This window comes from Daucus carota, chromosome 9, assembly GCF_001625215.2.
Source record: "Daucus carota subsp. sativus chromosome 9, DH1 v3.0, whole genome shotgun sequence".
In the NCBI taxonomy this organism is placed as follows: domain Eukaryota; kingdom Viridiplantae; phylum Streptophyta; class Magnoliopsida; order Apiales; family Apiaceae; genus Daucus; species Daucus carota.
The window spans coordinates 42,129,039-42,153,659 of record NC_030389.2 but is presented as its reverse complement, the minus strand read 5'-3'; the positions used below and the strand labels follow the sequence as shown (position 1 = coordinate 42,153,659).

Here is a 24,621-nt window from a genome sequence, read left to right as displayed (position 1 = left end):
TGGTTTGCGGTGGCGGGTTGGTTTGAGATTTTAAAAAACCGCGAATGTATGATTTGGTTTCGGTTTTACCTCTAATCCGAACCAAACCGGATCGCGATCATGAATTTTACCTGAGACTTTGTACTTCAACTTTCAAGACAAACATCACCAGATCATGAAGCCTTGCGCAGGAATTGACTTAAAGTGATTTGTAAGAGAAGTACTTGAAGAAAAACAGAGAACATAAATGACAAATGACTCCGCTCACATTCAACATCAATGAATACACTGTCACGTCTGGTGTTTATATTAACTATATATGACCAAGTTGAGTGTCAATGTTGCCCAGACAATAATTTCTCAACAACAGGCATTTCATATCTGAACTGCACAGATCATGTACTAACTAATCTGAAGTTTAAATACCAGATTATATTGACAAAAAGAATAGATAAAACTTATCCATGTCCAAGCCTAAACACTTTTTATTTCTGCCGTTCTACTAGAAATGGTTTGAAAGTCATTGCCACTCCGATTGCCTCGACTACATTCAGTATAAAGAAGACCATCTGTGCACCTGCAATTTTTTCGTCAACAGAGATATGGCGGATCATTATATGGTGAAAGTGCGCATAAGCACCAAGAAGAGAAGGTAGTCAAGAAATCTTTACTAACATAGTGCAATAGAAAGTTGTACCTGGTAGAAAGGCAGCATTTAGGCGGCCTTGTGCCCAGGAAAGGCTGCATATACGAAGTTACTAGTGAGCACTAATATTGCCAGGAAAAAAATATTTGAATGCAACACAATCTGTGAACACCACAATTCTGTACAAAGCACTACCACAGATAATAAAGATGCCATAAACGTGCAGTTATTCCATTAAAAAATTATGAAGTCAGCCCGAAATAAAATGATAAATTACTGGTTCTATGGGAAAAACAGCTGTTAAGGTACTCCTATATTAGATCTTCCTTACCAAAAACACAATCAGACAAAGTAAGTGACAGCTTCTGTTCCTCCATCGTATTGCAAAAAGAGGGGTATTTGGCACTTCTTAGTCCAGATGAGGTAACCATTTGACACTGATCAACATTTTACTGATGCCTGGAAAGTTTTTAATGCAGAAATTGTTCGTCTGATGATCAAGTCCCTTGTTATGTAAGTCTTTCCTTAAGATACTGAAAAGACCTTCATGACTATTTGGGGTCTTGTTTTTATGAAAATATTATTTGGTTCTATAATCAATGCACTCGTTACTACTCTTTATGTTAAATGTTGGGAAAATTCAGACTTATTATGAGGAGTATACAACATCTCAGCAGCTGAGTAGTAGTACATATATATAGACACATGACAGTATAGAAAATATTAACTATCTTGCATTTATTGAATAAGAAAAAGAAGAAAATAGGTCCGAGATAGTAGAACTCTTACAGTGCTCCTCCAACTGCTGGACCAACAGCCTTAGATAGTGACATAAGAGTCATGGCAAGGCCATTCGCAGCCCCTCTTTGATTTTGGTCCTGTTGTGAGCATACGAGATATTAGATAACAAGAACTAAATGAAACAAATAAAATTGTGAAGATACCATATATCAATGCAATACAACTTTGGAGAAAAGAAAATTACCACTGCCCTGTTTTGCATTATGAACAAGCCAGTTATAATTGAAATCTGTTGAAGAAAACACTATGTTAAACTTCAATAATTTCAGACATGACATTTGCATTCTGCAATAATAATTCTAAGATTCCATATATGATTTACATAAAACTTAGAATAGTCTGCACCAAAGCAAACAAAGGAAAAATAAACCCTAAAAGTTAGAGGAAAGTATTGGCAAAAGAATACATGACAACAAAATAGAGAAAACTTACAAAATCTCATACACAGCACATAATTTAAACCACCAGAAACCATGATAAACGAAGCCAAAAGTCTAGACAGAAATAAAAATAGTATACGCCTGCCTGACACTACAACATTTCCTCGTAGAATTATATAAAGGGCCCCTTAATATCACATATATTTTAGGGTATGTTTATTTGGCATCTCCATAATGTGCTTACCAACTACCAAGTCACCAGAACTTTCTTTTGGACGTCTTTCACCATGTTCCCTGTTATTCTTTTGTAATCATATATGGTTTATACTAGATAAAGGGTTAACAAATAGAGGATGGTCTTTGTTACAGGAAGAAGAATCAATAAATATGATGACACTCTACTTAAAAGTATGTAAAATAAAATATCAAGATAAAATTGAAACCAGAAAATTTAAATATGTTATTTGAATATTATTATTAGTTTCTCCATAAAGATGATTTTTACACTTTAAAAAAATCATATTCATACTTGAGTCGAAAATGAACTCAGAGATACTTAGCAAAAAAAAAAAAGAACTTACAGATAATATATTCTTCAATACTGAAGCGCAGTTTAGCACAATTACGAGGACTAAACCAGACAATGTGGCTATAAATGAGTAACTTGTCAGAAGAGGGATAGAAATAACCTATATAGAAAAAGTATTGAACTGTGTCAACTCAACAGAGCAATTTCAGGCCATGAAAAATGATTATTTTAAAAAGAGAAAATGAGCAAGGAATTTAAGTGCTTACTCCTGATATGCGAGCAATCATGATAAAGCCGACTTTCTTCTCCAATAGTGGGTACACCAAAATTTGGAAGATCAGAAGTCCAATACCTGGACATTGCAAACTTGGAATCTGAAGGTGTACTATATATATTTAAGACTCAAAATAAAACTAAAACTTGTTGAATTGGATGGTTCTTTCATTCTAATTATGTTCAAGGAGAGAAAAAGCTTTCGGTATCTATAATTTAATCAAAATATGCTCTACAATATACAATATTACCAGAAATCAGATGTCTTGTTTCAGATACATGAGTGCCTTGAAAAAGAGCAAAAAAGATCTATGTACTACAGCGTAATTAAGGTAAGAGCCAAACACAATTACTAAATCATGTTTCAATTTGGTAAAAGTAATGTTTGTTCTTACATTGTCATCCATACTTACTTTAACACTGAAAAATCCCCTCAAAGGGACTCAATAAAAGCATAATCAAATTAACATTATCAGATTTTACATTGAATACCATCTTAAACTATAAAAATCATTGCATATCTAGGGTCACTCTTTGACCTTGTTACAGTTCACGTGAATAGTAATGAGTGGGAAACAAGTTAAATTTTATTATAAATCCAAAGAAATATCTTGGCGCCAATTAAAACATCTTAACTACCTAAAAGGCCCTGAACTCTTTGTCAACTTTTGAGTATGGAAATGGTTGATAGAAACAAACAAAGTAAGAACAATTGGATGAAATTTGCATTTCCGTATGTGACATACGAAATGGATTTATCAAATATGTATAAGCATGACCGGGAAATTGAATGAATTACCTGAGATCACAAGAACTTCACCAACATCCTCAGTGGTAAAACTCAGGCCCCCTAACCTCTTAGGACTCACAGCCCATAATGAAAATATCTATAAAAAAATTATACGTTGCAATCATCATTAATAATAAAACAAGAACTTTGTTTATTAATTATGTGCATGATTTAAACCTATATCACTTAGAAGTACCAACTCCAACACTTTACTGGGTTGTTACTTGTACCACATCATTTCCAATGCAATACTATGTAGATTTTTATGTGGGCATTACGAGACTCGACAAGTTTATCTCTCCAAATTATTCAGTTTTGGGCTTCCAGAGACATTTATGTATTATTTTTATAGGAAGACAGTCAAGGGGGTCCTTGGAATTGAGTATACTTCCCATTCTTGAACAAAACTTTCACCCATCTGTGAGGCCCTCCTCCACCCCAAAAATAAAATAGAAACACCTGCACCTAGTATTCTTAGATATCTATTTGGTAAATTAAGGACAGGGTGCAAAGACTCCACAAACATCAATGCCTTGCATTTAAATCTTTTGACTGTGTTCTACTTGACAAGCAGCGATCCCACTTATATATCTCTGGACTTGCATAGATTTGATGCAGGAAATGATTTTAGTTTTTCTCTTTATTACTTGTTCTCTGGGAACATTCAAAACTCTGCTTTAAATTTGCTAGTAATTTTTTTTTTTGGCATTTTCTGTTTAGACTTCGAAGCGTCATCCTCCACTTATAGACCAATAACCAGCTACAAAGACATTACTGGTTAATTTTGAGACTGAAGTTTAAGTTTAAGGACTAGGAAATCATACTATGAAGCACAAGTATCATTATTAGAACTTCTAGTTAAAACTATTTATTGATATATATGAATCAAACATTAAGAGGGTGTTATATACAGTTGTAAAACATGGTGCACTCAATTTATTGGAGAACGATAGTATCTTACCTCTGAGTAAGCCATGTCATGAAGCGAGAAAACACAGTAAACAATTATAGATGACATTAGCGGCCAGTTGGTAAATATGCTTCCTTGAGGATCTGATCCTTTCTTTTCATGTGTATATTCAGTGGCTTCAGACACAAAGGGTGCACTCTCCAATTTTTCAATTGTGTCGACATCTAAAATGCTATCTGATTCGTGCTTATGCAATGTTTCCTGCAATTTCCGAGGTTACTCTCAGTTAAAGGAAAATGGAGGCTGGGTGCATAATTCTATTTTGTTTCTTTTAGGAGAAACCATGAAATAATCATGCAAACATAAAGAAAATCACAATAGATACTTTGTAATCCTCCAATCACAGTACCAGTTGTCTTCTTCTTATAGAATTTTGTAGTTATTGGAATCCTAACTATTGCACGAAATACATTTGGAGAAAGAATAGTAAGTATACATACTTGAGACTTTGCTATATATTAGCATAGAAAGGCAAAAACTTCCCCTTGGAAATGCCCTAGTCCATTCTAATTTCAGATTATCTTTCTATGAAGTGGTTATTTCGAGCATCTGATACTTGATAGTCATTTATAATCTTGCCTTTCCATAAATTCGGTCTTTAATAATGAATGGAATTAAAGATAGCAGATTGCTGATTGCATAAAAAACAACAAACCGGAAGCCAAAGGCAAGCGATATCCACAACCAGCGCAAAAAGTGATATAGCAAGGCAAGGCAAGAAGTATGGGAATCTGTGAAATAATTCTTTAGTTAAGAAGAGGAACTCCAAAAAGTAGTGTAGTGATATAAAGCACAAAAAGTATATACCTTCCAAAAAGAGATTGTGAGGAGAAAAGATCCGGATAATTATCTGCAGGCTTAACATAATTCAAATGAAAACAAACATAAACTAACTGGTTAAATGAAGCAAAGAAAGGAAAGGGTCAGAAATGACTTGTAAATTTCCCTATCATGCATCTCTTTATATCTGGCATGCAGCTAAACAAGAACTTGGCAAGAGTTTGATATCAGCCAATAATGACATTTCAGTGGACTAGTTTCTTTTGATCATGCAAATGAATCAGGTTCTCATATTACACATTAATATACAAGTATAGAATACAAAGACCAAAACTGGGACCCCGACTTCTGCTCTTTTTCATTTCCATGCTTGGAAATGAAAAATACTTCATGCATGTTAAAAATATCATAATGTATGAAGACAACTCTGTTCTTATTTGATGTACCATAGTAGCATTTATAAAGGGTTCGTATATAACTTTTTGTTACCCAAAATGTAGAGATGTAAATATCAACCGGCCAAAACTCAATTACTCGATATCTGTTAAATATGTTTTAGAAATTTAAAGTACAACGAGCCTTCGTAACATTGCCTAGTATCAATAAAATGTTTTATATTAAGTTGGGGATACTTTGTCCAGTTCCTTTTGTTTAGGTAAGAACAATATTTAAACTCACACCCCAGGGTTCTTGTAAGATACCTATTTACATTCACCCTTGTACTAGAACTACATCTCCTGCAAGACTTTTACGGATCGTTTTGGTAGAAGGGGGAAAGGGTTCTGAACTGGGCCAATGCCCTTTGTTGTTTCAATGTCACTGCTAATCATAGACACTTAATTTATGGAAACAGATAAACAAGTAAGCAACATGTTTTTAACACACTAGCTTAAAAACTTAATAAAATTAATTAGAAACCTGTGCAAGAAAGCCTCCCAAAGCAGGTCCAATTATCAACCCGGTGCCCCATGCTGCAGTAACCTGAAAAATTTAGCTTTACTTATATTGACATTTTACTAGTTACAGTCTTGCTCCCGAGTTTTTTAAGTATCTGAAGCATGCCAAGAAAAGGAAAGGAATTGAAATGTAATCACTTCACTAGTATGCTCCTGCATTCTAATTAAAAGGAAGTCAAGGAAGTATTATTGGAAATGAAAAGGATCAGTTAGAAGAATAAGGGGCTAGATATTGAATATAAAGATATTTTAGAATTTTTTTAACTCATTTCCCTTTCATCCCACTTACGAAGTGAAGATAAAATTCGCGAGCAAGGTAATAGGTTGCACAATGTATTATACCCCCAATAACTTACAGTTGATAGTCCCAGGGCCTGGTGTTCTTCCCGGAAAATTTCACATGCATATGCCTGTCCACAATGGAAACATTAGAAGCCACATCCCAGAGACCTAATACAGTTAAAAAGTAGCAACAAGCAACCACATTGCAGGACCAAGTAAACCGTTTAAGCATCCAAGGAGAAATGTAAGTTTTTTAGCTTAAAACAAGTAAAAATAAAGAAATTACTTTTATAGGTCCAAGTAAACCGTTTAAGCATCCAAGAAGAAACCTCGTAATAATAGCCATCCAGTAGTTCAAACTAAGACCAAATAGAGTATTGAAAATAACTCTGCAATGAATCATAAGAAATTGAATTTCAACAATAAACCAAATGGAAGTAAAAGCTAATTGCAAGTATCAGTGAGGGCAGTCAGTTCCATACACTGTTGAAGTGCCTATGATTATAACAGGTTTGCGACCATATCGATCTGCAACTTTTCCCCAAAAGACAGATCCCAGAGCCCTTCCAAGCATATACGATGACCCTTCATTAAGGATTTAAAGGACTTAACTAAATTTTATAAGTTGGATGAAATTTACAAATAGAAGTACATCATTAATGACTCCCATGCAATAAAATTTACTCACCCACAAAACCAGCATAATAACTAATATCTTCTTCTTGTTTTGCGATATTAAAATCCCTTACCTGCAGCAGATTAAATAAAATTACATATTCATCCACAGCAGAAACTATATTAATCATATACTGTGAACTTACCATGAAGTAAAGGAAAGGGAAGAGAGATGATATAGGCAGCACTGTGCAAGTGAAAAAAAAAATTAGAATTGTTTTTTTTGTGGCAGAATACAATTTGTATGAAAATATCAATTGTTTGCAAATACAAAGTTTGTAGTACATTTGCAAGAAAAATAAAAGCGTAAAAACACTATGAGATAGTTAATCCTCTCCTCATTTACCTTTACAGAAGAATAATTCCTCCTAACAAAACCCCCAATAAAGCATTACAGTTGATGACATGAAGCTGCTTCCGTTTCTCAAGAAACGAAAGCAGGTCAAGATATTAAGACGAACCATAGCAATTGCAATGAAATTAGATTGCGTCTAGAAACGTGCATTTCATTCCAAATTTTGAATTTCAAATGACATCATTTGAGTTGTCATTTCAAATTCCCAGCTTCATACTAGTTTTAGAATGTCATGGATTTCAAATGAAATTCAAATCCAGTTTTAACAATATATATACTCCGACATGTCATTTGATCAAATCAATAATTTCAAATAAAATTCAAGTTTCCAAACAGGCCAAGAGCGGAGAAGCTGTACCTGTGGCGAGCACTATAATCCATATCACGAAAAGCTGCTTCACAGGCAAACCACGCTGCGCCGCTTTATACTGCTCAACCTTGCACCCTGAGCAATTCTCATAGTAATCTTTCTTCAAGAGCGTCTCCTTAGCATCCTCCCCTGCCATTCTCTCCCAGTCAACTGCTCTCTAAGATCAATTCCAGAGGCCTACAGCTAACTACAGAATCCCACTGCTCTTTAACAATGTGAATAATATGAACTGCCTCAACCTCTCATAATATCCCAGAGGCCTACAGCTAACTACAGAATCCCACTGAAAACTGCACATGTAAACACAAAGATATGAATGAGACTTGCTACTAAATCTGCGTGTGAAACAAATATTAAAACGTTCAGTCCGCTAACAGCTAACCGCTAACAACTAATTACCATAAACAGAAAGTTAACCGCTAACAACTAGTTGCCGAACGGGACCATAAGACTTGGGATATAAACATGTGCAGTATAAACAACGGTTGTTGTTCGATGAGAAAGCAAAATCTGACACAAACATGCAGTATGACCAAAATGTGTAAACCATTCAAACAAATCCACAGCTGCCCTTCAATTCCAGATCATTTGCCTACATATATTTTATATTAATATATGTACATTTTTTGTCTTTCTTTCAAGCAACTAGCAGCCACCTATATATAACGTGTGGAGTTTGTTGGCTCGTACTCCCTCGGTCCCGGTTATTAGTATACATCTTGAGACTCTTATATAAAATATAGTTTCATAATATTTTTTTGAATTTTTTTTTTAATAAAAGTTTAAACATCAAAATTTTATTCAGACAAATAAAAATTTAAAATATATTATAGAACTATATTTTACCGGAGACATCAAAAACGGGCAAAAAGTAAAGTATGTAATTGAATGGGAGAGAGGCGGGGGTACTGGGGTGGGGTAGGAGTATTTATCAATAATCGCACAAAATCTCCAAATTAGGTAAAACATATTTATATAAGCTTTCAGTGCTGTCATTATTTGTGTCCCATACTCCCATAAAATAATCTTTTATTTTATTGAAAATTTATACTATCTTAGAAATTCGAATACTTCTGCTGAAGTTCGAAACCGCTTCCAAAATCTTATATTTATTTCCTTCGAAAGCATGAGAGTAAGTTCAACGATTGTCTTTATAATTTAGCACTAAAAATAAGTATTAAGATTTAAGTAGTGTTTCTAAAATTTAAATATCGTTTTGACAAATTTTGATTTTTCTACCAACTCGTTTGAATATGAAATGGGTCGCACGTGAGAGTTGTATTTCTGTTTTTCTACTCAAAAATTCAGGTGACTTGTGGCATTTGATTTAACCACAGACCACGGCACCAATACTGATCGATATTAGCAATAATCAAGCTGGTTTTATTTATTTATAGACGCAAGTACCGTAGACTATTACAATTGTTTAATGTTTCCTGTCCTGTCCTAGATGGAACACAAGATGCTCATCTGTCTGCATTTATATTGCGTTTTCTTGTTTTCTTTCATTTTAAAATAATACTCCAATCACTCTAAAAATAACATCGTTTTGATTTTTTATATATAACTTGAAGTATAAAAAACAATTTTTTATATCATTTTTTGAAAAAATTCTGAATAAAATTTTAATATCGCTAATTTTAGTTAGCAAAAACAAATTTGGAAAATAATATATAAAAATATGTTTTTCACTTCAAAGTACTTGTAAAAAGTCAAAAATACTGTTGTTTTGCATTGGTGGTAGTCGTTTTGAATTTTCCCACGTGAGTTGAGATATAAAAAAACATGTTTGTATATATAATTTCTCAAATTTACTTATCTACTTACTTATATATATAATAAAACAACCAAGGTTAAAAATTGTCAAGAAAATAGTCGCGAAAAGTCGAATATACCCCTACTTATCTCATAAATACAGTCAATTAATGCATTTATTACATTTAAACTATTAAATACTATTGAATAATTATATTCCTTTGTTATGTTAATAGTATTTATTACATTCATTACTCACCCATTTATAATAATGTCATTATTTAATTAATTTTGACACATGGTTAAATGAATGAATGATAGATAAATAATCGTCATCAAAATTTTTTAAAGAAGCATGTAATAAATACATACATTAATAGATGATCAATTAAAGGTGATGAATGTATCGTCCCGACGAGTGACAAACTGTAAGTATATACTAAAGAGTTTAAAATTAGTGTTGGCTATGTATGTTTACTGGATAAAGTTCAATTAATGGTAATTTACCATGTGATTATATCAAATCAATTTGACGTACATTGTCTTCTTTACGGTGGTGTGCGGGAGAGATAGCTTAGCGGTGATAGCGGTGGTGGCTGAGGGTTGTGGCGACAACATTCCGATCAGTACGGGATCCGAATTCAGAAAGGAAGGCGTTAATTGATGACGTTAATTGTGCCTCATAATTATGAGGGCGTAAATTGTGCCTTATTGGGCGTAAATTGTGCCTCTAATTGAGGATGTTAATTGTGCCTTATTTGAGGGCGTTATTTGTGTCTTAATTAAGGGCATTAATATTTTATTGATTGTGCCTTAATTAAGAGTTTAATTGTCTCAATTATGATTTATCATAATTGTGTAATTTTTTATCACCACATGCATATACACGCGATTTTGTTAATAATTATTTATTGGATATATTTTTTATTTTTATTTTTATAATATATATAATCTGTTATATATATCGACTTATATTCTTCTTGTTTCCTCTGTTTTATTTTCAGGACTCTTGGAAGAAGACGGATTTTCTTTTCGGACATTAAAGTCTTATTGTCTAAATTTCCCCGGTCATCTTGCATGTCCGACGGTTAGATAATAAGCTTTCTTGAATGAAAGAATTATCTCGGTGAATTGCCGGTTTATATCTGTGAGATTTAATCTCAATTTCAAAAAAAAAAAAAAAAAAAAAAAAAAAAAAAAAAAATCAATTTGACGTAAAATCAATTTTAACTATCGAATTTTGATCAACCAATCTACTGGACAAATTATGTTGTGTTAGTTCAAGTTGAATAAAAATATTATTTACATTATTAGTTTATTTTTAAAATAAATTTATATTAATAAAATTATAAATCAAATATATTATACAAAAACTAAATTAAAATCAAAATACATAAATTTTAAAATAAATATTTATTATAAACTACGGGCCCGTGCCTTGCACGGGTTTTTATGCTAGTTTTCTATAAAATTTTGACATCTTCATTGTTATTAGAAAAATAGAAAATAACATGTGAAGATACATTTTTTGTACATCTTAAATACGTGCAAAGAATTAAAGCAATTCCTCCCTCCATACTAGAAAATTAATCGCTTTGATTGTTTGCATGTATTTTAAGGTGTAATAAACGTATCTCTATACATTATTTTTTAAAAAAACATTCTAAATGAAAATATGAATATTAAAATTATTTCAAGATAAAAAAACTTTAAAAAGAATATATAACAATTTGTTCTTTACATCTCAAAATATGTATAAAAAAATTAAAATTTTAATTATAATAGATAAAATATTATTTTGAAAAAATGAAAAAGTGCTTATATTAATAATATCAATATTAGATACCATGGCCCTAGCTGGTAAAAAAATATGGGGCTTTTCCCGTAACATCCTGATTGTTTTAAAAAATTTTACAAAGTTATTGTTGTCAATTTTATATATTTGTAGAAATATCATTTTTTTTATAAATTATTTATTAAAGTACGACTTGCAACTTGAGCAACTTCATTTACAACATTATTTTGCAACAGTAGCAAATGAGAGCAACAAATGCTAACTTGTTACTTCCGCAACCTCATTTGCAATTTCATTTTGTAACTGTTGCAAATGAGAAATTTCATTTGCAACTTATGCAACCTCTGTTAGGTCCCGATAGATGGTTTAATTAAGCTAGAAGGGGGGGTTGAATAGCTTAATCACCAATTAAAAATATTTATGTCGTTTTAAAAAGTTTTCACCCCTTCTTTAGAACTTGTATCGAGAGTATTGGCAGTTACGTGCGGAAGTGTAAGAAAAGAAAAGGAAAATATCACACGAGCGATTTTATCCTGGTTCGCGGTGGCTAACTCAACCCTTGGAGTCCACTCACCCCTAGTCCAGTCCCCGAGCTCCTCCCCGGACTCGAGATTTTCTCTACTATAAAGAACTCCTTTACAGTAGGCGGAGAAGCCTTTACAAATATATATCTTGGAGCGTAACTCTTCGTTACCTCCTCACTATAAATGTAAATAACAAGACTTGTCTCGGAACGTAACTATCCTTGTTACTTCCTCAAAGTCGTTGCACCTCCAGTGGTCTTTGTACTTCTAAACCTTTCGCCGGTCTTGGATCTTAGGTATTAGGTCTTGGGTCTTTCCTCTTCTTCACGGTGCGATGACTATCAACTCCCCGTCAATACGTCAAAGACTTGGGTCTTCGAACGAAGATCACCTCACTTCACTTCACCTCACTGCAAAAGTTAGAACACAATATCCACAAACAAATATATCCTTGTTTTATAAAAGTTTTGGTTCCGCAAGTTTTAGTCGAATTTTAACCACGTTGAAATTAGTCGATTATAACGTTTTAGTATGGTGGTTAAGTCGTTGGTTCAATTTTAACAAATTATATCGCGCGGAGAAATATAAGTTGTTGATTTTAATAAGATCGAGTGATGAGTGAGTTTTGAAAAGACGGAGTCGAAGTCGAGCAAGATATATCGCACACTCTTACTAACGGATTTTGAACCAAGTAGCTTGTTCGGATAACACCCCGCGATAGCGAAAAGGCCCAAACGGGGTTTACCACCGAAACAAGTAAAATCACTCACGTCACACACGTTTGGAAAATAAACACGTAATACCACGTATCTTATCTTAATGATATCCCCACCGAGCACAGGGCTGAAAAATGGGTTTCTCACTAAAACAAGAAGGGTATGGGAGTGATGGGAATGGGAGCACAAATATGAGTTAGTGAGCAAATAAAGTTAGTGCACAAATTCCCGATAATAACGAGTGGCCAACTCGAGTATTTTGAAATCAAGAGAGCTTAAGATGAAGAGAAATTTGTTTAAAAAGCCCTTTGAAAATGGTCGATTAAGACTCGGATAGTTGAAGCTAAAAGAAACCACTTACACGATTATTCCACGAAAGTTCGCCGGAGAAATTCGTCGGAGGTTCGATACGACTTTAAGCACACGAACGAATTTGAGCAGCCCTTCGGGAGGTTGAAAAGAGTGGTTTATGAAAATGCTAAGATGAGCGAGGCTTGGTTGGGTGGAACGAAGCTTCGGGGTTTAAAACCTTGTATATATCGGAATATATGAAGAATCGAAGGTTTTAAAGATGAAGTAGAAGAAGTAGGCACTTGAATAAACTTTGGGAGAGTGTTTGTTCTTCAAAATCTCAGCATATGTTTGGCTATTAGCTTAGGAAAAATGAGTGGGTGGAGGGGTGTATTTATAGGCAAGAATGGGTGGGGTAAATGTAAGAAAAGTAGAAGTAAAAATGCAAATGGTAATTTTAACAAACCTTGGCCACTACTCCACTTTGTCCCCTTGTCCCCCACACCTAAAAAGGTGTTCTTGACCAGCATCTTGGACTAAAAATTCAGGGCATTTAATGCACTAGAAGACAGACACGCTTTACGAGATACCGATAAAAACCGTTACATTAAAAACGCGATATTTCGAACGTGCGAAATAAATTACGGAAAAAATATGATAAATCTTAGAATATTAGAAAATGGCATTCTGGAAATTTTGGTAATTTTTGGTCAACCCTAGCTTGGTCAAACGTTCAGCCAGTGATCGGTCGGCAGACAGAAAACGCTCCGAAATAAAAGTTCTCGGAAAATTACGAAAATTTAACCATGCACTAAGAATAATATTTAATTGGCTAATCTCAAGTTTCAAGTCATTTTGGCAAGTGGAAGTATTTTATTTGGATTTAAAACGATAAATCAGGTTTTCGGGTTTAGAATAAAATACAATAATTCTTTAGAAATTATCAGAGAGAGATTATGGCCAAACTTAAAACTTGAATAAATACTTAAAATATATTCCCATTAAGATAAAATACTTTTGAGGGACGGGAATAATCTTAAGGTATTTAAACCGATTTTCTAAGATAAAAGCCGTTTTATGAAAAACCGAAACACTTCGTCTTTTGGAAAACAGAGAAGGATACTTGACGAAGGTTTTGATACCAAAATACTTAGAAAAATATTGTTCATGATAAATCATGAATTTGATACGTTGAAAGAGCTTTCTAAGTATTGCGAATATTTTTCTCCGAAAAATACTGAATTTGAGAGACCGGGAGAAAATATTCCAGAAGAGGTATAAAACTGATATTAATATTGAGAAAATAAATCCTTCCTTGGATAAAATAAATCTTGAGGAATGAAGGATTTAGTAATTTTTGAAAGATTTAAAATAATTTATTCCGAGAGATAATAAATGATTTAAATATGGAATAAATTACTTTAAATATAAATTTTGTAAATAATGTAACATGAGTACTCTAAAGAATACCAAATCTTGATAGTCCTTTTTCGAGCTTCATGTAATTTTAATGTTGCAGTAGCAAGAAAGAGGTAATCGTAGTCTCACGAAACGCCTCGGCGCCACTATTGCGTAATCAGAAAAATTTCCTTCAAAATAAATGTATTTTGATGCGAAGGAATATTTTTAGAGATTAAAATTACTTGCCAAAAATAACTTTCCACTTTTAATTAATCAAATAAATTAATGACCTATTTGGAAGGATTACTAGGTGAATTTAATTTTAATGTTTGTCACAAATACCGAAACAAATATATAAATAAATTATATATCGAAGATATCCTTTCAATCTTCCCCTTTTTGGTATTTGTCAAACAAACACAAAATTAAATTTTAAAAGTGTGTGCTTCCCCTACGTGTATGCATGAGCTTGAAAATTAATTTTCTCACACGAAGCACTTAGCACATAATCCTTCCGAGATCCTGAAATAGACAAGAGATTGTTAGAAAGTGATTTTTGCATTTTATTTTGGGAAGGTCTTAAAATTTTAAATTTTGTACGTTATATAATAACGTCTTCTTCCCGTTAATATTCATACGTTTTTCTTCCTGTTTGGAGTAAAAGCTTAAAATTATATAACGTTCTTCTTCCCCTTTTGGTTGATAAAAACCAAAAAGAATTCTATTTAAAATTATTTAGGGAAGAGATAGTTTTAAATAAGTGTGATGGGATATAAAATCTTTCGTTCCCATAATAAGACTTTAACAGATTTTTCTATTTGAAAAATATGTCCTCAATTCGATTCAAGTCGAGAATTTAAAAACAATTTTCCGACTTTTTCTTTAATTTTAGTAAAATCGAATTTATCGATTTATATAATAATTGCAGTCAAGTTTTATTTTTACCTTGCTGAATAATTCGAATTTTATCAAATTTAAGAGTAGTATTTAAATCGTTACTCTTTTAATATTATAAATTCAAGTCGAGATAATCATTCGATCGTGAATTAAATATTGTATTCAGAATATTAATTTTGAGATTTTAATCTATCAAAATTAATTTCGAGACATAAATAAATCGTGTGTGTTCTCGTGTTTGCAGAAAAATAAACGAGACAAATGTATCCGAAATATTGCCGGTTTTATATTACAACCAAAATATTCCTTGTAATCAGTGTGGTTCACTGATTATTGCGGAATAGAAACCTGCAACAAGATTATTTTTATACGCCAGTAGAAACAAACTTTACTGGCCCCACAGCAAAACATCCTTACAACACACATTAGATAATATCAGAACAGAAAAGTCAACCGATATAAGCATTCGGTTCAGCAGTCACGATTCCCAGCTCAGCATTAAAATCTGTCAGATTTGGCAGATTTGAAGTCACAGAAACAGTACCAGCACACACAGAGTCAAAGTCCACATCATCATCTAACTCTATCACAGCCTTTTTCCCATTTTCTACCTGCTCAATCCCCAGCTTGCCTTCTAGATCTGTAATCTTAGAGGAATTTTCTAAGATTTCATTTTTAAGAGCTTTAATCTCATGTATATTATTCTCATTTTTAATCTTAAGCTCATCAATAACAGATCTTAAAATCACATTTTCTCTAGCATAATCCCTATTAGCAGATTCTTCAGGAGGGGTAGGGGGACCATACTTATAAGGCACTATTTTCTTAAGGGGAACTTGTTCAACTACTAAATTCTCTATCCTACAGTATTCTACACGTTGAGCAAATACACGTGGGGTAGGAATTTTAAACAAGTCAAACACAGCAGTGAGCAGTAGTCCATAAGGCATGTAATCCAGTTGAAAAGCAAGAAACATGTTCAGTATTATCACATAAACAATGTTAAACTCGAGCCTATTGGTGACTAGTTGGTACATGATTTTTAAATCAATGAAATCAAAGTATTGGTCACCTTGGGGTTTAGGCAGCAGATTAGCCCTAAGTATGATAGCTAGTTGTTGGTAACTAGGCAGAAAGTGTTTGAAGCTAATCCCGCAATTCTCATGACACAACCCGATGGGAGCATCTGTCCCACAGAAAAATCCGATGTGGATTTCGAAATCCCGTTGATTAAACTTGTAAGCCTCGTAAATATTTATACAAGGCTGAGGGATATGGGCTGGGTCGATCCTTAAGGCCCGAAAAATAACATCCATAGTAACATGGATAGTCTGACCTTGAACAACACTGTCAAACACAAACAAACCAGCCTGATTTGTTTTCGTGACTAAATTACCGTAGAACTCACCCATTAGGTAAGTGTGGTAATTTTGACCACGATAAAAAATCAGATTGTCCCATCGGGCAGTCATTAAAAACGAATGAACATCCCCTTTTTGTTGAATAAAAACCATCATTCCCGTTTGAAAATTTTTCATCATCTTGCTCAACTTACCAACATTTGAAAGGTTGATAACTCGTGGAACCCGAGCACTTGTGGAGCTCTTCCTTCTCCTACTATAGAGAACAGGTGGCAAGGTGATGGGAGGGGAAATGGTGTTTGAGTAAATTTTGGTTTGGGTTTGGGATGGGTCAAGGTTATAGTTGGTGGCAAAGGGAATTTGGTTCGGAAGGTAGGGATGGTAGTAATGTTGTGGTTTTCGGAGTAGGGAGGTGGCAGTGGAGTTGTTTTGTTTAGGGGTGTAGTATTTGAACGAAGAGGCTTGTTGGGAGTGGACAAGCTGTTTGGTTTCCATGGTGTCAAGGAGGTTAGGGTCGAATTGTTGGGTGTTAGGGTCGGGATTCGGGTTGGAAGGAAGTAACTGAAAATTCATGTTTGGGTGTTTTGTGTTTAAGTGATGTTGGTGTAAAGTGAGTGAAAGGGACAGTGGTATATATAGTAAGGTGGTTAGGTTTTGTTTGGCCAGGGGAAGTTTGTGGGTTTCTAGGGAATAAAGGAATGGTACTAAGTTCTCTATCATAGTAAATGAAGGGACCCCACAAGTGACATCAGTTCACAGATTTGTTTGAAAAATCAAGGGATTTTGTAAGATACCACCTTAAATGAGACATGACACTTTTTGAAATCCGTTTTGTCACAGGACTTTTTGAAAGGTTATTATTGTTTTTCTCTTAAAATTAAAGATAAGTTGAGCACAGACTTATTTAAAAAAAATGGGTCAGGTACATATGTTTTAAAAACAGGGGACAGTTCGCTGTTCAAAGGACTGATTTTATTTGACATTGTATTTCAAGCACAAACTATCAAATAAGCATACATAACACATACAGCTAAGCAAGCATACATATCATACACATCAGTCAAGTGAAAATCGACAAGAATTTTGAGTTTCAAGAAAACAGTACAAGTTTTAATTGTTAAAAACTCCCAAATTTTAAAAGTATTCGAGTTTTGTCTTTTTCAAACCAATTCGATTTTAAGAAATCTGAAATTCTTAAGTAAAGAAATCGAGTCGAGATCGTTTCAATCCGAGTTACAAAAGATTTCATTTTTATTAAGTCTCGAAAGTCAATTAGTCCAAATTTTACAAGTGTGATTAAAAATAATACTTTTTAGTTTAAGAAACTTTGTGTTAATTAGAAAATCATTCGAGTGAAATCGACATATGGTAAATTCGAAACAAACAAGGCAAGCAGATGCATTAAATCCATTTTTAACCAAGCATATAAGACACATGATCAAGCATATAACTGGCAGAGCATATATCACAAGTAGTACTCAAAACACAAGGCTTAAGGAGAACTGAATACCTGAATTATTACAACCCAGAATAACCTATATTAAAATAAATCACTCTAATAGGTAATTAAGGTGATTCCTAATTCTAAGTGGCCGTTAAACACACCAGTGTCAAGATACTAGGGCTCTCAAAGGGATCCCCAGCCATGTCTTTGTGTGTGGGCAAGTGTGTGAGTGTGCCAATTTTATTAATTAAGGAATTAGATAATTGTAAGGAGTCCTAATTTATCTAACAACCTATCTATTACCAAGGCATCACTCATTTACACAGCTGGCAGAATAAGAATAAGTCAAGGAAGCACTATTGTCTCATACCACACAAATAGATATATTAACTGGCATCAAGTAGTTCAAGCAGACAAAGCAGATGCATTAAAGATTACCAAGCAAGCACATGACAGAATCCCATAGACAGAGTACACATATTACAAGGATAAAAAGTCAATCTGCAGGTTATACATATACATATACAACTGGCAGTATCAGAAGAGTCCAAACAAGTATACCATAGTGTTTACGAGTTGCAAGTCTTATTAAGATACATGGCAGAGACAGACATAGATGGCCAAGATACTCAAATACAAGCAATATGCAACCCAGTTCATAGCAGAATTACATAAGAACACAACAAGCATGGCAGATAGTCAATCTTAAGCAAGCAAGCTAGTTTTATCAATATGCCAGGAATCAGTATACAAAATTGTCAATAAAGTACTTTTCATACATTCATTTAATTTATCAGATTGATACAAGACTCCCTAAAATCAATCTAGGTTATGATGCAGATTTCAAGGGATAGGCAAATATACATATAACTGGCAAAGGACAGATTTTTCAAGTAGTTCACATACACCAAGAAGTCAGACTGCATGTATATTCATTTTAATTCACACAACTGACATGACCTAGAGAGTTCAGTTTAAGCAAGCACAAAGTCAAGGTTTCAAGTTCCAAGAATATTCATATGCATCAAGAGACAGATAACAATTAATTTTACAAGAAGCCATACATGCTCAGACATTTTAAGATAAGCATGGATGAGGCATTTTAAACTCCAGTACAAGTAGGGTTTTGCTATCAAATGACATGAGCTTAATTTAGTCAGATTATATTCAGCAATAAGTACACATTATTCTGAGTTAATCAGTTAAGCATGGCCACCAAAATTTGATCAAATAATATCCAATCAACCTTACAGTATTCTCAATTTGAGCAAATAACAGTTTAGGTCCTTAAAGTTTTCAAAGAAAGTGTTACCAACAGCTAACGGATTGTTTCAAAACCAGTTGCACCTAATTAGATAAATCAAGCCCCATAGGTTTTAAGCAAAACATTTTACATGTGTAGATATTAGGCAAGAGTCTTGTTTTGGGACAAACCAGGCAAACAGGCACACATCAGGCAGAGCATACATGGCAATCAAATCTTCACATAGTTTTGAATGTAATCAGATTGTTAATTTAAGATCAAAATTAATTAGAGTAAAGTTTAAATAGACAGAATCTCATGGCAAGCACTTAAATTTTTTTTAAAACAACTATCACTCAATCATGACAAATACTTTTAATTTTACATGATAGTGTATTTTCACAATTCAGTTTAACAGATCACTTACACCAAGATTTATACATTCAAGTCATCAGTATTTCAATTCTTCAGGAAGCCAGTTTTACAATAACAAACAGAGCATACCAGACATGATTCTTAGTAAATTAAGGAATTTAACCAGATTAGACCATATCAACATGTCAAGAGTACCAAATTTTTTATATATAATTTTTTTTTTTAAAAACAAACATTTTAAGTCAGCAAACCAGATTTCAACACAGTAACTCAAGTCCTAGCCAAGATCATGCATCATTACCAAACTTACATATATGGTAAACATCCGTATTTTCACATAAGGTCAGTCCAGAGTCATGATAATAGCTCAAGTTAACGTATATAATCAACCAGTCAAACAGGGCATATTTCAACATAGGCACTACAGCATTCAGGATACACACACATATATATATATTTCATGAATTTTAGACATGTGAAGCATGTTATTCAATCATCTCACAGATCAGGCATATAATAGCAAGTACCAAACAGTCTTAACAGTTAACAAAACCATAAATAAACAAGGGCGGCTTAGGCCGTAGGACCCCTCACCAGAGTTTCAAGGTTTTGAACACTTGAAATCCTTACCTCTTCTTAATTAACACGAAAAAGATGGAGATTCTGAAGTCTTTAAATCAGCTAGACAAGAGGAGTCATCTGTGCTTCCCAGAACTCTCAAGATCGAGTGGGGTTGAAAAGCCCTAGCTCTCGATGCGATGTGAATCGCTCTTGAGAGGTTCGGGGACATACAGATTAGTTCTTGAATTCATCAACCAGCTCAGTGGCCCTTAAAGGCGAGTTAGGGTTTTGAAGTTCTGAAGCTCAAATCGCCGAAATCACACAAATCGACTTGAAATAGTCGACACTCTCCTTGATTCACCAATTCCTGCAAAATTCTCAACACACAAAGTCAGTATTCACTGTAAAACACAAACCCTAAAATCAGGGTTTCAATTATTAAGATAAAATTAAAGGGATTAGAAGAGATTTGGCTTTGAATCGGCGAAGGAGAGTAGGAAGGGGCTTCGTCGAGGATGACTGGTAATAGTCAACACATCGCACAGATCTGAAAGTTGACGAATAACTCCGATTAGTACTGGAATCGCCATAGAGCCTGCAAAAACATCTTAAGAAATAGTCAGAGGTGACGATTTATGAAACCCTAAAATCAGGGTTTTGAAAATCGGAGCAAAATTGAAAGAGATTGAGAGATATATGTATATAAATGTAGGATAAACGATCGATTCTCGTTGTTAATTAGAACAACAACGAGATTTAGAGATCGAAATCCTTTTCTTTTACCCAACCCTTAACAGCGCATGAATCAAACACAAGCTTTAGTGAATAAATCATATTTGAAGTGTAGAAAGTGTTTGAAGAAGGTAAGAGAAGAAGGCGATGAAAAGATGAGGATGAATCGCCATGGGAAGTGAGCTCGAGAACTCAGGAGAGAGTTCGAGAGAACTCACGAAATAAACACGGATTGAACAGTGTGCGGCTGAGGCTTCACAACACTGTACAAGTATATATATAGACAGCTCGAACGGTGAGGATTGAATGTAGGGTTTTATCGAGCGGATCAGATTAAAAGTGGCTGTTGGGTCGGGTTGGAGCAAAAATGGGTAGGGATCAGGATCCGTGATATTTAACACTTTTATTTGAAATATAATAAATCAGTTTTCCGAAAATCAGATATTAAATAGTATAAAAAATCATAAAAATAATTCAAAAATATATATCTCCCTTAAAATATTATTGTCCAAATTATAAAAATAATTTCGAGTGTATTTGGACAAAATTTTAATGAAAAGTAATTTAGGAGATAAATATAAAGTAATTATATTTACCAAATTTAGGGTAAATAAATATAATCCACAAATTGATAATTTCATAACTTTATCCAATTTTTGAGAAAAAGGTATTTTAAAATTATATTGGATAAAATTATGTATAATTATCAACCACATAAAATAGGTGGATATTAAAATATAATAATATTAATTTTGGCAATAAAAATGTGTGTATTGTAAATAGGATTAATGCCATATATGTAGTATCTTAGAAATATTTCTTAAGAAAATATTCGCTCGCCTAAGAAATGTTATCAATTGTATACGAAATAAATCAGTGCTCTAACTCATAAAAGTCCGATCAATAAATTCTTATTGACAAATCTGAACTTTAAGAGTACACACAAGAAGAATTCCGTTTGATATTATTTCTTACACGTAAGATGACTAGTATATATGATAAAAATTCTATTTAAAAATATATTTGGCCAAAATTAATTACTTTGTATATTCCAGCATTCCTAAATCCAAACGGAGTTTAGCGAATCTTTCGGAACTTAAAGGTTTAGTGAAAATGTCAGCGACATTATGCTCAGTTTCCACATGAGTCATTTTGATATCACCTTTATTGACATGATCACGTAGGAAGTGATGTCGTATATCTATATGCTTTGATCTTGAGTGCAACACAGGATTTTTACTTAAGTCAATTGCACTCGTGTTATCGCATAAAATAGATATGACATTAAAATTAATATTATAATCCGCTAATGTTTGCTTCATCCATAATATCTGTGCACAACATTTAGCAGCGGCTATATATTCAGCTTCCGTAGTGGATATGGATACAGAATTTTGTTTCTTGGAAAACCACGAAACTAAACATCCACCAAGGAATTGACACGTACCACTAGTACTTTTTCTGTCTACCAAATGTCCGGCATAATCAGAATCAGAAAAACATACTAGTTCAAAAGGTACACCTTTAGGATACCAAAGGCCAAGATCCATCGTGCCTTTTAAGTATCTTAATATCCGTTTAACAGCGGATAAGTGCGATTCCTTTGGAGCAACTTGGAATCTAGCACACTTACAAACACTATATTGAATATCGGGTCTACTAGCGGTAATATATAGCAAACTACCAATCATGCCACGATATTTCTTAGTGTCAACAGGAATTCCTTTCGGATCTTCTGTTAATTTATCAGAAGTTGACATAGGAGATGATATGGGTCTAGCATTCTCCATATCAAATTTCTTGAGCATTTCTTTACAATACTTAGATTGTGAAATATGTATGCCCTCATTGGATTGCCTAATTTGCAAACCCAAAAAGAAATTTAATTCTCCCATCATACTCATTTCGAATTCCTTACTCATATTTTCAGAGAATTCTTTACATAGATCATTATTTGTTGAACCAAAAATAATGTCATCTACGTAAATTTGGACAAGTAGTATATCATCTTTTTCTTGTCGTGTAAATAGAGTTTTATCGGCCGTTCCCATTTTAAAATTATTCTCTAATAGGAACTTACTAAGCCTTTCATACCAAGCTCTTGGAGCTTGTTTTAATCCGTATAAAGCCTTATATAGCTTATACACATATTCTGGATTAACTGCATCTTCAAAACCGGGAGGTTGCTTAACATAAACTTCTTCTTCCAATATCCCGTTTAAGAATGCAGATTTCACATCCATTTGATATACTTTGAAATCTTTATGACACGCGAAAGCTAGAAACATACGAATAGACTCAATTCTAGCTACCGGTGCATAAGTTTCATCAAAATCAATTCCTTCCATTTGAGTATATCCTTGAGCTACTAACCTTGCTTTATTGCGAACTACCGTTCCATTCTCATCTAATTTATTTCTAAACACCCATTTAGTTCCAATAATGGAAGTATCTTCGGGTGGAGGAACGAGTTCCCAAACTTTGCTACGAGTGAATTGCGTTAATTCATCTTGCATTGCGGATATCCAATCCTCGTCTAGCAAAGCCTCTTTAGCAGTTTTAGGCTCAATTTGCGAAAGAAAACTAAGATGATTTACTACATTTTGAACTTGTGACCGGGTTTGAACTCCTTTCGTCAAATCCCCTAAAACATTATCTAAGGGATGACTTCTTATCAATGGAATCTCTTTAGGAAGTTCATCTTCGGTTTGTAACAATTCTAATGGATTATTAGGAGGGGAAATACCCATATCCATATTTTCGAATTGTCGAATAACATCTTCGACACCATCCGTTTCGGCGTCTTCTTTATCAACAAGATCAATATACTTCGAGGGTGGTTTTGATTCATCAAAAGCAACATTCATAGATTCTTCCACCACAAGAGTTTTAAGATTAAATACACGATATGCTTTACTATTGGTCGAATAACCAAGAAATATACCTTCACTTGACTTAGGGTCAAATTTAGTAAGGTAATCCTTCGAATTTAAGATAAAGCATTTGCTCCCGAAAACTCTAAAATAACTAACCTTAGGAGTTTTTCCAAAATAAATCTCATAGGGAGTCTTTTGTGTCATAGGACGTAATAAGACTCGATTTAGAATATGACAAGCTGTAGACATAGCTTCGGCCCAAAAATATTTAGGACGACGATATTCATTAAGCATAGTACTTGCCATTTCTTGTAAAGTCCTATTTTTCCTTTCTACAACTCCATTAGATTGAGGTGTGTATGGAGCCGAGAAGTTGTGAGTTATTCCATTATCCTCACAAAAAGTAGTGAAACTAGAATTCTCAAATTCCTTACCATGGTCAGTCCTTATATAGACAATGGTATTACTTTGTTGATTTTGAATCTTCTTACATAAAGAAGCAAACGATTCAAAAGCATCACTTTTTGATTTGAGAAATTCCGTCCACGTAAATCGTGAAAAATCATCAACAATGACCAATGTATAAGAACAACCTCCGAGACTTAGTACCGGAACCGGTCCGATTAAATCCATGTGTAATAACTCGAGAGGTCTAGAGGTTGATACCATAAACTTAGCTTTGTGAGAAGCTCGTATTTGCTTTCCAATTTCACAAGCTTCACAAGTATGATCTTTTTGATAGTTTAACTTTGGTATCCCCCTAACATGATCATTCATTGAGATATTCTTTATTAACTTCATATTCGCATGACCTAATCTTCGATGCCATAACAAAGGGTCATCTTGTGTAGTAATTAGGCACAC

General features: G+C 33.6%; 1 protein-coding gene across 2 annotated transcripts; it reads right to left on the bottom strand.

Moving 5' to 3' along the window:
* Nucleotides 1–223: 223 nt before the first annotated feature.
* Nucleotides 224–8,396, bottom strand: LOC108202097 (protein ZINC INDUCED FACILITATOR-LIKE 1-like). 2 transcript variants are annotated; one of them, XM_017370475.2, is made up of 18 exons: nucleotides 8,186–8,396; nucleotides 7,775–8,076; nucleotides 7,208–7,248; nucleotides 7,075–7,135; nucleotides 6,869–6,971; nucleotides 6,673–6,775; nucleotides 6,461–6,514; nucleotides 6,067–6,129; nucleotides 5,176–5,225; nucleotides 5,024–5,099; nucleotides 4,360–4,569; nucleotides 3,408–3,495; nucleotides 2,602–2,687; nucleotides 2,388–2,495; nucleotides 1,611–1,655; nucleotides 1,415–1,503; nucleotides 677–720; nucleotides 224–556 (listed from the first exon to the last, which is right to left on the bottom strand). In XM_017370475.2, the coding sequence occupies exons 2-18, from the start codon at nucleotides 7,920–7,922 to the stop codon at nucleotides 465–467; spliced, it is 1,461 nt and encodes a 486-aa protein (XP_017225964.1). In that variant the 5' UTR covers nucleotides 7,923–8,076; nucleotides 8,186–8,396; the 3' UTR covers nucleotides 224–464. The 2 variants fall into 2 exon arrangements, with proteins under 2 accessions (XP_017225964.1, XP_063940934.1); XM_064084864.1 differs by lacking the exons at nucleotides 7,208–7,248; nucleotides 8,186–8,396 and having other exon boundaries at nucleotides 7,775–7,907.
* Between the last annotated feature and the right edge of the window lie 16,225 nt (nucleotides 8,397–24,621).

Coding starts and splice junctions, on each gene's coding strand:
- LOC108202097 (XM_017370475.2), bottom strand. CDS start 7,922: ATGGCAGGGGAGGATGCTAAGGAGACGCTCTTGAAGAAAGATTACTAT. Junction 6,130..6,460: donor AGGCCCTGGGACTATCAACT/GTAAGTTATTGG, acceptor TAAATTTTTCAG/GTTACTGCAGCATGGGGCAC. Junction 5,226..6,066: donor TGGGAGGCTTTCTTGCACAG/GTTTCTAATTAA, acceptor AATTATGTTAAG/CCTGCAGATAATTATCCGGA.